Genomic DNA, 15,783 nt, shown 5'->3' with positions numbered 1-15,783 from the left:
TTCCATGATTTCATTTTCTCTCCTTTTTTTTTAACCTCTTATAATTTTTTCTGTGCTTTTTTCCCTCTGCCCATTCCCTGAAGTATCAGTGTTTATGAAGATTCTGTCTTTGACCCCTTCTTCTTTCTCTGTATATTTTCTCAAGTGGTCTCATCCACTCTTTTGATTTAAGATATTGTCTGTATGTTGATGACTCCCCAAGCTCTCAGACTCAAAGCTCTCTGCTGAGCTCTAGACTCGTATACTCAACTTAGCACTGGGCATTTCCACTTGGATGAAGGTTCTTCATAATCAGATGCCTAGTACTGAACTTGTTACTTCTACCTCCACTCTGTTTTTCCTCCTGTGTTGTCTCCTTTGGTTGGTAGCATCACCATCTGCCCAACCTAACACTCTTTAGTCTTTCCAGATCTGGTTGTCTTCCCTTCACACACCACCAAGTTCTGTCAGTTCTGTGTAAGTACTTCCTAAACTTATTTCTTCTGCTCTACCCTATCCCACTGTTTATTTTCGGCCTTAATCCTCTCTTGTACATTTCTACAATAGGTTTCCTTGCTTCTGCTTCTTTTCTCATCAGATGGATCCTTTATCCAGAGTAATCTTTCTGTGAGCAAAGTATTCAGAGCTTATCATAGTTAGTTCTTGCCTGATACTTGAGACTCATCTCCCACCGTTAGTTCCCCTGCACATGACAGTCCAGTTATGCTGAGCCATTTCTACTCCCTCAAACATACCGTGTTGTTTTATGCTTCTGTCACTGCCTGGAGCATCCCTCCTTTCTTCTCTTCATAGCATCATTTGTAACCCTTTGGACATACTTATTTGATAAGGCCTTCACTAATTTCCACATGCGTGAATATATCATGGGGAGTAAATCACTTTATTCCCTTAGATACTTTGGTGCCATATCCCTATTTCCTTTATTCTACCATTGAACAATGTATTAGGTAGCAATTACTGGTTTACTTGCTGGTTTTCTCTGTAAAGCTGTGTTCCTGAAAGTCAAGGACCGTGTTTTATTCTTCTCTGTGTACCTAGAACTGTGCTCAGTAATTGTTGAACTGAGTACTTGGTTTTTGTTTTCAGGGGGTTTTTGGGAAAAAAAGCCAAAGATTGAAAGTGTGTGGGTTTTTCCAAATTCTTGCATGTGAATAAGTGTGAATTCATAGTGAATAGTGATCTTTTTGATTATGCATCTGTTGTTTTCTAAATAGTAGATAATTGAATTTACTCCAGCTTCCTATCCTTTTTAATATTGAGTTTCTGTAGCAGTTCACTTTTCTTTGGGTTTTACATTCCTTCGTTTATTCTCCATTTATTTCACCAAACACTGAAGTAGTTCAGACTCAGTTCCAGTACTCGGTAGTTTCTTTTTATATAAACATTCCCTAATCTTAGAGGAGGAGGAGAAAACCCAAAAATTAAATTAGGAAGAATCTATTCAATGGAAATACTTATGAAAGCTATGTTGACAGTTCTCTTTCTCTCTCTTTTTTTTTTCTGCTGAGGAAGATTTGCCTTGAGCTAACCTCTGTTGCCAGTCTTCCTCTTTTTGTTTGAGGAAGATTTGCCCTGAGCTAACGTCTATACAAATCTTTCTCTAGCTTATGTGTGGGTTGCTGACACAGCGTGGCTGATGAGTGGTGTAGGTCCATGGCCCGGATCCAAACCTGCAGACCTGGGCTGCCAAGGTGGAGCGCCCAAACTTAATCACTACGCCACTGGGCCAGGCCTCTATGTTGACAATTGTTATGTTGACATTTTCTGTGTAGTTTGTTTTTGCTCTACTTATATGCATTTTGTAATCCCATATATGTGTGGGTACATATATGAATGTTAATCTCTTGTATACATTGTGCAACTTAAGAAAAATAGAGGGGCTGGCCCCGTGGCTGAGTGGTTAAGTTTGTGTGCTCTGCTTTGGTGGCCCAGGGTTTTGCCAGTTCGAATCCTGGGCATGGACATGGCACCGCTCATTAGGCCATGCTGAGGCGGCATCCCACATGCCACAACTAGAAGGACCCACAATTAAAAATACACAACTATGTACCAGGGGGCTTTGGGAGAGAAAAGGAAAAATAAAAAAAAATTAAAAAAAAAAAAAAGATAAATAGAAGTATATCCAAGTAAATGTTTGTCCAGTGTTAATCAGTTTGGGTCAAAACCAGATTTCTTTAAGTGATAACACAACTTTATGTCTTCAGATTGAGCTAAGAGAGCGAGAGATAGAACGACTGTCGGTCGCATTGGATGGTGGTCGCTCCCCTGACATCCTCTCTCTGGAGACTAGAAATAAAACCAATGAAAAGCTTATTGCTCATTTAAATATTCAGGTAATGAATTTTATGATTATTTCACTGAGTATATGAAATTGTGTTTATAATGGTCTAAGGGTTTGTGAAAGTGGCAGAGTTGTTCACTGAGGGATTGTTTACACTGGGAAAAACTTGATAGAGCCAGAGTACCAGGAATAGGGTGCAGCTGTTGAAAAATCTTGTTTTTAAAGAATATTTAATGAGGAAGGACTATATACACTATAATGTTAATATTTAAAAGAAGAGAATAAACTGTAGACACAATGTGATTTTCAATTTGCCTTTAAAAAATGTATTTATGAACTCAGAGAGAGAAAACACTGGAAGAGAATACACCAAAATATATTAACAAAGTTTATCTTTGTGTGATGGGACATTCTTCTCTATGATTTTCTTTGTTTTCAAAAATTTTGTGACTGTATATTTTATAATGTAAAAAAGAGAATTTTTAAAAATAAATATAAAAATTAAACATGTAATTTTTAACTACCTCTGTAATGGATTCTTTTGCAATGCCTTTGACCTAAGAGTGAAAGAACAGGAGAGTTCCGTAAAGCATGACACGTGACCTTCAGAAATTTAGACATGTCTGTGCTGCCTGGACTGCAGCCAGAATAGTGTCAGTCACAGATACCAGCAGAAGCTCTAGAGCGGTGCTGTCTAATGCAAATGTGAGAGAAGCTACATATGCGCTTTAACATTCTTTAGTCGCTGGATTAAAAAAGTAAAAAGAAACAGGTGGAATTAATTCTAATAATGTGTTTACCTCAAAATACCCAAAATATTATTTCAATATGTAATTAATGTTATAAAATGTCATTGAAATATTTTACATTCTTTTTTCTTTTTTGGTTTTTTGTACTAAGTCTTTGAAATCCTGTGTATATTTTACATTTATAGCACATCTCAGTTTGGACTAGCCACATGCACGTTCAGTAGCCACACGTGGATGCGAGTGACCCCTACATTGGACAGCACAGTCTAGAGTAATATTATCATCATAGTCGTATTCTTGTCATGTCTTTAGAACTCTGTGTTGGGAAAAAGTTCACACAAGTTTCCTGTCCTTCTCTGCTTGAAAATTGAAAGCCAATGGCTATGTATTCTTATTAAACCACATTATCAGTTTTGCAAATTAAACAGGATAAGTTTGCAAATGTAAAATAGCTGTGGTTTTAATTTTCAGTATTAAAAAATACAGTATTATGAACTATTATTTTGAAAGTTCAGTATTTAGGATAATTTCCCAATTCATATATCTTATGTACTACAAATTCAATTTAGGTTGACTTTCTTCAGCAAGCTAATAAAGACCTGGAGAAGCATATACAAGAGCTTATGGAAACCAAGGAAACAGTGACAACTGAAGTTGTTAATTTAAGTAACAAAAATGAGAAACTCTGCCAAGAATTAACTGAAATAGACCAGTTAGCACAGCAGTTGGAAAGACATAAAGAAGAAGTACTTGAGACTGCTGATAAAGAACTTGAGGAAGCAAAGGTATGTCTAGCTTGCGGGCAGCTTCATTAATCCTCCTGGATCAGAGTGAACCTGAGCCCTTTATCAAAAGGCTCAGTTTGGGTCTTTTGGTTGGTTGGTTTTGTGATTCAGGGTTGTCTAACGTGTTGTTTATGCCCTGTAAATGCTTGCACTTGTCTGAGTTGTTTGGTTGTCTTTCTGAAGCACACCTCTTCTTAGGATAGTTCTCCAGCCTCTGTCCTATTTTCTTTTGAGATTTTTCTCTCTGTCCTTTTATCTCTGCACTGGGAGCAATCTTCAGAAGTTTCTCCTCTATGTCATTTTGCGCTCACGAACCCTTTAAAGGTACCTTTTGAAACCGCATATGTCCTTGCACATTTTCCACTTGATAGCTAACATTTTTCATCTTTAATTTTAAATAGACACAAGGGATTTAATTTTTAGTTTATTTTAAATATCGATCTCTTAAAACTGTCACATCGTTCTTTTAGATATAGCCGGTGGAATTCAAATGACCCTTTCTTCTTGAAATTCTCACAAAATTTTATCCTATTTTAACAGATTTTATGCTTGAATATTTTTTTATGATCAGTCTGTCAAACGTCTCTGCAATAAAAAAATATATGAATTGAAATTTTTTATTTTAAAAAATGTCCTGTGACAGTAAGGTTCAAAGTGATAACATTTTCCTCTGAATAATGTTACTATTAGAATTATTAGCAATCAGTGGATCAAAGTGGTAAATATTGTACAAATGTTGATAAATACTTATTAAATGAAAATTAAATTCTATTGGAAATACATCTCTTAGTGAGATATAATGGCAGAAAATAGTGTCTTAATTAAAGGCTTCAGCCAGCCGTAACATTTCAGATTATCCTTTTGTCTGGTGCTTCAAAAGTTTTTTATATCTCGAGGTAGTGTGCTATTAGATGCATGCCTTTCTTTTGAAAAGTGGAAGAAAGACAGCTGCGAAAGGGAAGGTGGGGAAGGAGAATTCACATGATACCTAGACCACAAGCCGCATCTCAGATAATTTTTAAGAAAGATTATATGTGCAAATTAAGAATGCAGCTATTAATTCCTTAAAGCTATGTATATACGGGAGTTTTACATAATGCTTGGAAAATCTTCATCTTATCCCAGGAATGGGTGTAACCTAGTTTGAGAACCACTACTCTACATCACTGAATTAATTTTATATGGTTTCATTTCTACTAGTTAGTGGAATTGAAGGAAACTACCTCAACATAATAAAGGCCATATGTGAAAAGCCCACAGCTAACAGTATACTCATTGGTGAAAGACCGAAAGCTTTTCCTCTAAGATCGGGAACAAGGCAAGGTTGCCCCTTCTCACCATTTCTATTCAACATAGTACTGGAAGTCCTAGCAAGAGCAATTAGGTAAGAAAAAGAAATAAAAGGCATACAAATAGGAAAGAAAGAAGTAAAATTATGTTTCCAGATGACATGATCTTATATGTAGAAAATCCTAAAGATTCCACAAAAAATTAGATCTAATAAGAAAATTCAGCAAAGTTGCAGGATACAAAATCAATGCACAAAAATCGGGTTCATTTCTATATGCTAATAATTAACACGCCAAAAAGAAAATTAAGAAAATAATCCCATTGACAGTAGCATCAAAAGAATAAAATATTTAGGAATAAACTTAACCAGGGAGGCAAAAGACTTATACACTGAAAATTATAAAACATTGCTGAAAGAAATTAAAGAAGAGAAATAAATGGAAAGACATCCTGCGTTCATGGATTGGAAGACGTAACGTTGTTCCTGTGTCCATACTGCCCAGAGCAATCTACAGATTGAGTGCAATCCCTGTCCAAATCCCCGTGGCATTTTTAGCAGCAATAGAAAAAAAATCCTAAAATTCATATGGAGTCTTAAGGACCTGGAATAGCCAAAACAATCTTGAAAAAGAATGTAATTAGTGCAGTTTTAATTTCGCTTTTGTGACTCTAGTTTCACTGCAACCCTCCTGTATGTCATCCTTCTCCTTTTCCACCTCCTTTTGCGTCTTCTATGCCCATGCACACAACATGTTAACACGGCTTCGCGTGCCCCGTTGGCAGTCTCAGGAATGATAACTTGGCTCAAAAAAAGAGTTCTATTAGCTTGTATTTTAATCTTGGCATTCACTCTCAGTTGCAGTCTAGAGGATCCAGACTGGTAGTCACAGATGGGGAGAGAGCAGATAGGATAGAAAATGACAGTGCCATGACATGAATCCTGAAAATCAAGGCTAAAGGAAAGTCCTGCAAGTATAAAGAGATTTTCAAGGGCTCTCTTGTTCCAGATGTTACAAATAGATCCCTGTGGGCATTCAGGATGCCAAGAAATTAAAGAGAAGCCTAAGCTTTGCCTCCTCTTCGTTGAAATTGAGGCTTAGGGCTAGAGCCTCAGATCTCACTGGTGAGAGGGAACGTGAACTACTCAAAAAATGACTTAGTCTTATTTGCAGTGTATCTTAGTGACAAGTTTTCTTGACTTTTAGGTGTTTACCTAATAAGCTTTTTATTCCTAGAAAGAGATTAAAAGAAAACTCTCTGAAATGCGGAATCTTGAAGAAACAATGGCAAAACTTCAGCTGGTGAGTAGATGTCATATTAAAGTGCCAGAGTTTTTGGTAAGAAAATTTTTATTCTTTAACATATATTTCTTAAATTGAGATAGAATTTACATATCATAATACTGCCTCTTTTAAGTGTACCGTTTATTGGCTTTAGTATACAGTCGACCCTCGGTATCTGCAGGGAATTGGTTCCAGGACCCTCACACCTACCAAAATCCACAGATGCTCGAGTCCCTTACAAAACAGCTAGTATTTGCACATAACGTACACACATTCTCCCGTTACTTTAAATCATCTCTAGGTTGCTTATAATACCTAATATAGTGTAAATGCTGTGTAAATATTTGTTGTACTATATTGTTTGTTTGGGAAATAACGACAAGAAAAAAAGGTCTGTACATGTTCAGTACAAATGCAACCATCGTAAGCCTTTCTATCCACAGTTGGTTGAATCCACGCATGCATAGGGGCAACTGTAGTCACAAAGTCATGCAGCCATCACTGTGTGCTGTCTAATCCCAGAATATGTTCATCACTCCAAAAAGAAACCTCATACCCATTAGTCACTCCCCATTTTCCTCTGCTCAGCCCCTGACAACCACTAACCTGCTTTCTGTTTCTATAGGTTTGCCTATTCTGGACATTATATACACGTGGAATTATACAATATGTGGCCTTTTGTGACTGGCTTCTTTCCCTTAGCACAGTGTTTTCAAGATTCATGCATGTTGTAGCATATATCAGTACTTCCTTTTTATGGCTGAATAGTATTCTAGTGTATGGGTATATTTAGTTTCATTTATATTTTTATAATTCTTTAATCTCATTTATAGTAGATGATAATTTAAGTTCAAATTTGGAAAACCTGTTATGAATTTTATATTCTTTTAGCTACTTCGCGACTTGTCAGTTTACTAATATTAAAACTAGAAATTGATAATTACTTGATAAAATTGACTTTTATTAAAAGGACTCAGTCCTCTTTTAATAGGTTTGTTTGGTGGTGCCGTCCATTTTCCTAGTCGTATTGTTTGTTCTGGTAGTTTTCAAATGAGAAAAATAGTAATCATCCCAGCATATGCCTAGATATGGCATACAGTCCTGTAGTCTAGAACTGGTAGAATGCTTGCTTGCTGGTAAAAACTCCTGGGTGGCCTGTTAATTTGGATGAGTTTCTGCTAAGATCAGAAACAACGACTAAGACTAATTTCCAAGTTTTCTCATTATGTATACTCTTTATGCAGTCCAACTGCAGTGTTCTGGTGGCATAAGGCAAATTGAAAAACAAAGCCATTGTGATAGGCTGGCACACAGGTGACAGCCTATCACAGTGGCTTCCTGTTTCATTCAACTGCTTTAGCAGGTATTGAGTACAATTCAATTTTGAATAATGGAATTAGCTAACCTTGCTAAATGTTGTCCACTCTTGAGTCTCATAGATATTGTAAAATTCTCCCAGGTCAATAAATGTAAAGTAGAGGGGACAGCCCAGTGGCGTAGTGGTTGAGTTTATACACTCTGCTTTGGTGGCCTGGGGTTCACAGGTTCAGATCCCAAGCACAGACCTAGCACCACTCATCAAGCCATGCTGTGGAGGCGTCCCACATATAACATAGAGGAAGATCAGCCGCACTGTTAGCTCAGTGACAATATTCGTCAAGCAAAAAGAGGAAGATTGGCAACAGATGTTAGCTCAGGGCCGCTCTTCCACACACACACACAAAGTAAAGTAGATGTTTTCATGGTGTTTTCACCACAGTGTAAACTTCCTGAGGGCTGGGGTTTTTGGTGTTTGTTTACTGCTGTTTGTATGCACATCATAAACAAGTTGATGTGGTTCATAATGCTTGTGTCAGAACTGTGACCAGGTTTCAGTAGTATTGGCTAACAGTAAGATGCTGCTGTAGTTACTTTCTGGCCTTTCTTATTTTTTTATTAATGCTATATTTTATGTATTTTTAAGATAGATACTAATTGGTATTAATAGCCGACACTCATAAGCACTTCCCATGTGCTGGACACTGTGTGGAGTACTTCCCGTCCATAGATTCATCCTCACAGTGAATCCTCCGTGTCCAGGTACTAGTCTTAACCGCATTGTGCAGATGAGGCTTAGAAAGTAACCACCGTGGTTATGGATAGACACCTATGGTCGTCTTAGAGCACTGTGTCTTACTACTGCCCTCCTTTAAACATAAAAAAGCTTTAAATTTTGTTATTGCACAAGTACATATTAATTTTTTTTTAAGTTTGGCACCAAAGCTAACATCTGTTGCCAATCTTTTTTTTTTAAATTCTTCTCCCAAAGCCCCCCCAGTACATAGTTGTATATTCTAGCTGTAGATTCTTCCGCTTGTACTATGTGGGATGCTGCCTCAGCATGGCCTGAGGAGCGGTGCCATGTCCGCGCCCAGGATCTGCACCAGCAAAACCCCAGGCTGCTGAAGCAGAATGTGCAAACCCAACCACTCGGCCATGGGGCTGGCCCCAGGACATATTAATTTTTAAAAAATAGGACAATATGCTGAACAAATTAAAGGAAAATCTAATAATTCTACTCAGGAGCACTGTTGACATTTGGATTTTGTTGTTCTTTTAGCCACAATTGATAATTAACTTTAATTGAAACCATATTTGACAAATTAAAAGAGTATGTGTATGTGAATTACTCTTAAGTAAATATGCTTACAAAATATCTAAGTGCTATAATATTTTATAAAGTGTTAGAAATCTTATAGTATTAAAATTTGCAGGAATTAAACTTATGCCATAAAGAAAAGGAGAGACTGAATGATGAACTCCTTATAAAATCAGACCTGGAAACTGTTGTTCATCAGCTTGAACAAGAAAAGCAACGACTTTCCAAAAAAATTGAAAGTTTTGCAGTTACAGGTAAAATGTTGATAACTTAAAAATTGATTATCATCTCTTGATGTGTTTTTTTGGTAGATAATCTTTCATTCATTCATTCAATAAATATTTATTGCATGCCTGCTATATACCAGAATCCATATGAGGCACTGTAGATACAGTAGAAAATGTCTCTCCCTCAAGGACCTTACAGAATTCTCTTATATTTTAACTAGTTGGTAGAGGGAACCCTGCTTGAGTATTTTTCAGTTGAAGTACATCCCTTCTTTGAGGCAGACTGATAATAGACTTAATTATGACTAAGAGGAACCATTCTGAAATAGTGAAAAATTGAAGTACAGAATCTTTTTAAGGAAATGCAGTTGTGTCACCTGAAAGTACACACACACACACACACACACACACACACAGTTGAAATAGGCTTTCTGCCAGGTGCCAGGTACCAGGCCTAAATGAGTTGGTTTGAGGTACAAACTAGTAACGTATAAATGAAGAAGTTAATTTTAGATGATGGGAGGTATTAAAATGGAGGGATGTGATAGAGATCAATCAGTTGAAGGGCTCGATGACAGGACAGCAGCCATATGAAGATCTAGTTGCAGAGTTTTCCAGGCAGAGGGAATGGCAAGTACAGAAGCCTGGTGCTGTCGAACTCCATGTATCTTAGGAAATAGAAGAAAGTCAGTGTGCCATTTTAAGAAGATGCTATATCCTAGGTTCTTCAGCATCCCATGTGGATAATCTGTTTGAGCCCTTCTCTACTTACTAGCTATATGACTTGAGCACGTTTCCTCACCTCTCCATGCCTCAGTTTCCCTATATGTGGGGTTAATGATGGCACCTAACCCAAAAGGTTGTTGTGAGGATTAAATAGGTTACTGTATTAAAGTGCTTAGACCTATGTATAAAAGTTTGCAATTTACTTCCTTTCATAGCTAGCTAGGGCCTGTCATTTCAGCATAATCTTTCAGATATCTGAAACTCCCTTGTTTCTCTTGTTTCGAATGCAACCCCCTGCCAAAAACCCAGGCATGGATCAACCAAAACATTTACCTTCTACACATTTGCACACGAGCAGCAAAGTACCACTTGTGTGTGTCCCCGACACATTGATGGTGCACTGTAAGTTGGATGGTCTCGAACCTCAGCAGCACCCTTATGATCTCTGGAAATCTTACTCCATATTTCTTACTGCTTAATGTCCCGCTCTCTACAGGGAATATTTCCAATGTTTTCCATGCTCAGTAGACTTGTGACTCTCATTCCACTCGCCATTCTAAGCGGATGATTTTACCTCTAGTTTCCCTAAGAGATTAGAAGCCATCAGAGGCGTTCTGTCAGTTCCTTGCTCCGAGATCTTAAACCTGTCCATCCTTTTTTTTTTAATTGAGGTCACATTGATTTATAACATTATATAAATTTCAGGTGTACATCATTATATTTCAACTTCCATATAGACTACATTGTGTTCACCACCAAAAGTCTAGTTTCCATCTGTCACCATACAAATGTGTCCCTTTACCCCTTTCACCCGCCTCCCACTCCCTTACCCTCTGGTAATCACCAGTCTTCCTCTGGATCTATGTATTTGTTTGTTTATCTTCCACATGAGTGAAATCATATGGTATTTGTCTTTCTCTGTCTGATTTATTTCATTTGGCATAATACCCTCAAGATCCATCCATGTTGTCACAAATGGCAGAATTTCATCTTATTTTATGGCTGAGTAGCATTCCATTGTGTGTGTGTGTATATATGTATATATATATACACGATATCTTCTTTATCCATTCATCCATTGATGGGGACTTGGGTTGTTTCCAGATCTTGGCTGTTGTGAATAATGCTGCAGTGAACATAGGGGTGCATATATCTTTTTGAATTAGTGTTTTCATGTTCTTTGGATAAATATCCAGAAGTGGAATAGCTGGATCATATGGCAAATCTATTTTTAATTTTCTGAGGAATCTCCGTACTGTTTTCATAGTGGCTGCACCAGTTTAAATTCCCACCAGCAGTGTACAAGGGTTCCCTTTTCTCCACATCCTTTCTAACACTTGATATTTCTTGTTTTTTTAATAATAGCTGTTCTGATTGTTAAAGAGTTGATACCTCATTCTAGTTTTGATTTGCATTTCCCTAATAATTAGTGATGTTGAACATCTTTTCATGTGCCTGTGGTATATCTTTGGAAAAATGTCTGTTCAGATCCTCGGCCTATTTTCTAACTGACTTTTTTGTTGTTGTTGAGTTGTATGAATTCTTTATATATTTTGAATATTAACCCCTTATCGGGTATATGATTTGCAAATATTGTCTCCCAATTGGTAGGCTGTCTTTTCATTTTGTTGATGGTTTTCTTTGTTGTGCATAAGCTTTTTAGTTTGATGTAGTCCCATTTGGTTATTTTCTTTTATTTCCCTTGCCTGAAGAGACATATTCAAAAGGATACTGCTAAGACTGATGTCAAAGAGCTGACTGCCTATATGTTCTTCTAGGAGTTTTATGGTTTCAAGTCTTACATTAAAGTTTAATCCATTCTTAGTTGGTTTTTGTCTATGATGTAAGGTAGTGCTCTACTTTCATTCTTTTGTATGTGACTGTCCATAAACCTGCCCATCTCCTTTCCGTAACCTTAGTTTTTGTGGTGTTTCTTCCCATTGGCATTCAAAAATGCTTACTTTTCTCCTATTTTAAAACAAAAACTTTGACCCATTTCTCTCCAGCCACTCTTTGGTCCTCTTCATAGCTTTAACATCTTGACAGGTCATTCACACTTGCTGTTTCTGCTTGATCACCCACTACCCTTTAACTTCTCAATCCACTCCAGTTGGCTTATGTCCCCACCTAACCAACAAAACTGCTCTGTTGAGGTCATCACTCACCTCCATTATGCTAAATTCAGTGGACACCTTTCATTTATTAACTTGACTTCTTAGCATTTAAACACAATTGCCCATTCCTTCCCACTCTCCTTCCTTCTTTCCTCTCTAGTCACTCCTTCTTGGGATGGAACGCCAATTCATCCTCCAGATCAGTTGCATGCTGTATGTTTGATCTTGGCTGTGTTTTTCATACTTGTATCCCTAGCTAGTGCTGGGCATGTAGTAAATGCTCAACAAGTATCTGTCAAATGAATTAAAGGAGAGATGAGAGTGAATCAGAATATGTCTTGAAAATCATTTCATGCCTCAGAGTGTAATGAGTGTCAGTTAAATTAGAGTGAACTGTATGAAGTATTGTCAGTATTGGCTACTTTTGACTCATGAAAAGGTGATTTCTATGGTAAAAGTTAATAATTGTGTTTATTTGGACAAAGACATTGTTTTTATCTCTTTGTGTATACACTGTATTGAATTCAAGCTTAATGTTAAAATCATGCTCATTATAATTGTAGATATATTTAGTGCATTTTCAGGTCTCCAGAAAGTGCCATGTGGTAATTTATTGCTTCATTCTATAATACTCGATAGTAACCATCCTTGTGATAAAACAGAAGCAGGAGGACTTTGACTTAGTAGATTTTATTTAAACTTTTAATTTAATTTTTGCTTTTGTTTTTTTCTCCTTTTCTTCCAATATTTACCTCTTTAATATCTGGCAGTTATAAGTGATATACCAAACAGTTAATGATTTTTAATAGCTTGCGTTCTAAAAGTTATTGGTAGAATTTATTTGGCTAATTATGCATATTATATGCAAGACTGTTTTAAGATTTAATTACTTTAATTTGCAGAAAGAGAACTTACTTTGGAAGTTGAGAGAATGAGACTAGAACATGGAATAAAACGTCGAGACAAGTCACCTTCTCGTTTAGATACATTCCTGAAAGGTATAGAAGAAGAACGAGATTTTTATAAGAAAGAGCTAGAAAGACTCCAGCGTATAATACAGCGAAAATCTTGCTCTACAAATTATTCTGCACGTGAAAAAATTCCAGGATTTAAAACGCTAGAAAAGGTAATATCTCTTTATAAGAGTAATTGATAAGACAAGAGAGTATCTTTATGAACAAACTTTTCAGGTTCATTATTGTATTAAATGTAACTTTATTCATACTTCCTTTTTCAGAAGTCTTTCTTAGTTTTGTTTTTTGTTTTTTTCCTTGACCTCTGCTGTAGGAACACTGCATTAATTAGGAAAAGTACTTAAAAACAAAGCATAACATACTGATTCCTGGAAATAAAGGAAAGATCGAATCGTTCATTTTACGTATCTGGGAGGGGTGCAGGGACATGTGGGCTTCTAGAAACTGGAACCAGGAATTCATGCTACTGGACATTTCTTCTCTTTCTATCCTTTACTTTCAGTGTCACCTTCATTTTCTCTATCGAAGCAGAGTGGCTTTGTCCACATGTCAGGCAACATGGCTTCATGCCATTCCCAGCCTTGGACCAGTCAGAAAGGCAGGTCACGCACAGCCCAGTCATCTTCCTTGCTAACCATGCAGCAGGAGAAGGTAGAAGGTGGAAGTGGGTGCTGGGCAGATCGTCCCATTTGTCCACTACAACCACATTTACAAGTTGGTAGTCTAAAGATGTGTATTAGGTGAAGTTAACCATGATTCATGAGAGGTTAAAATCATGAGTCTCTGTTTTAGGTCTTAATTATTTTTAATGTTTTATGAGTTTCATTTGAGTTGTTCAAATTTTTCTTTTTTTTAAGCTTTGGAGCTATAGGAGTCCTGGAGGATTATATGGCCCTAACATTATCTACACTCTAGATAAAATTATGGAAAGTTGGGAGTAAAGTCATTAAAACTCAAGACTTTTGATTTCAGACTTGGCTGAATTTACCAATTCTGTCATCTTTTTCCTGAAGATCCTGTGTCCATTGTCAAATGATTTTGAGTCGTTTTCTGATTAGCCTGTGTTTTGTTTTGGTTTTGGCTTTTTTTTTAAAGATTTTGTTTTTCCTTTTTCTCCCAAAGCCCCCTAGTACATAGTTGTGTATTTTTAGTTGTGGGTCCTTCTAGTTGTGGCATGTGGGATGCCGCCTCGGCGTGGCTTGATGAGCGGTGCCATGCCTCTGCCCAGGATCCGAACCGGCAAAACCCTGGGTTGCCAAAGCGGAGCGCGAACTTAACCGCTCAGCCACAGGGCCGGCCCCCTGAGTGGTCTGCTTTTTTAACCTCACTGGGTAATGGCTGAATTTGATTTACAGGTGTCAGTGAAAACACTATGCTATGTTATCTATTATAAGCAGAATGAATTGGTGGGGAAATACAGTGTAATTTATGTGTTACTGTGTGTTTTTGAAGTTCCATATATACTTAGGACTCAAAAAAATAAATCACTGAATCGATCACCTTTATTGTGTAGAGAATCTTCCACAGAATGCTTGGTCAGTTAAATCAAGGATTTATTAAATAGAACTGAGTAGATAAATGTCTCAAAACTTTTAACATAAATATTTGATTCAGTTGCTTGGTGTAGATTCACAATTGAAAGACAAATGAGAGATATTGATAAAGTAATGGTAAAATTAGGGGAGACTTCTCACACTCATTCAACTTATTTACTTTCTTGAAATGCTCTAATGTTACCTGACATGGATAAAAAATTCATTTTCTAAAGTTTAGGAAGTTAAGGTGTTCAGAGCATTTTAGTGTCCCAATAACAAATTGCAGGCATGATAGGGAATAATGGGTATGTACATGAGTGAAATGGGTGGAGCGTAAGACAGTTGTGAGTGCTGGAAACTAGAGAGTGCATCCCCACCTAAAACTGGATATTTTAAACATGTTTAGAAACACTTTGTTGGCAAACAACAAAGACCTCGCTAAAGCTAGATTTTTTGAGCTGTGAGCTTTCAACCCTTGCTTTATGGCAGACTGTTAGGCACAGCTTCTTGGGATTGCAATAACTCAGAAAAAATATTGACATTTTTAATATCAGTGATCTTTGACAACAATACACTGGTTGATTCTCTGTCATCTATGTAGGGAGGGTGCCGTCCCGGTCACCTTGTACTCATCATGGTTCCACCTGTGAGTTTTGAGTATAGTATAGTGGAAAGTGCTTTGGAGTTGGAGGCCTGATGGAAGTTCAAACCCCATAAACTGACTTTATGACCTTGGACAAGTTACCTAACTTCATGGAACTCTGGTTTCCTCATTTGCAAAGTGGGGAAAGTAACCACAACCTCTTGTGAAGATTATATGAGATAATTTGCATAAGGGTCCACTGTAATACCTAGTTCCTAGTAAATCTTTCATTTCCTTATTACTTGCTGGTTCAAAGCACATCAGGTCTAGGTAAAAAGTTAGGTTCAGTCAACAGATATATACTGAATGCTTGCTATGAGTGAGGCACTGAGGATACGAGATAAAGAAGACATAGTTCCTATCCTCATAGCCTTCAGCATTGTGCATGTGTGTGCATGAGCTCATGTGTGTGTGTGTGTGTGTGTTGGGAACACTGGACGGGTAAAAGGGAGTTATTAACAATTATATATTAACACAAATGTAAATATCTACATACAAGATATATTGAGAAAAGAGCTAGGGTTCCTACTTAAGAAGG

The 15,783-nt window shown here is 37.0% G+C and overlaps 1 protein-coding gene across 4 annotated transcripts in view; it reads left to right on the top strand.

Moving 5' to 3' along the window:
• The window catches only part of CEP135 (centrosomal protein 135), a 69,650-nt gene that overhangs the window by 12,305 nt on the left and 41,562 nt on the right, over positions 1-15,783 (top strand). For 3 of the 4 annotated variants that reach the window (XM_046657273.1, XM_046657275.1, XM_046657274.1), the window contains exons 7-11: positions 2,205-2,333; positions 3,600-3,815; positions 6,341-6,442; positions 9,142-9,280; positions 12,996-13,219. In XM_046657273.1, coding sequence (XP_046513229.1) covers positions 2,205-2,333; positions 3,600-3,815; positions 6,341-6,442; positions 9,142-9,280; positions 12,996-13,219 — 810 coding nt within the window. The remainder of the gene's footprint in view (positions 1-2,204; positions 2,334-3,599; positions 3,816-6,340; positions 6,443-9,141; positions 9,281-12,995; positions 13,220-15,783) is intronic. The other variant, XM_046657276.1, reaches the window with a different exon arrangement.

The sequence above is a fragment of the Equus quagga genome, chromosome 3 (genome assembly GCF_021613505.1).
Source record: "Equus quagga isolate Etosha38 chromosome 3, UCLA_HA_Equagga_1.0, whole genome shotgun sequence".
Taxonomy (NCBI): domain Eukaryota; kingdom Metazoa; phylum Chordata; class Mammalia; order Perissodactyla; family Equidae; genus Equus; species Equus quagga.
The sequence above is the reverse complement of the archived record's forward strand: the minus strand, read 5'-3'. Positions and strand labels throughout refer to the sequence as shown.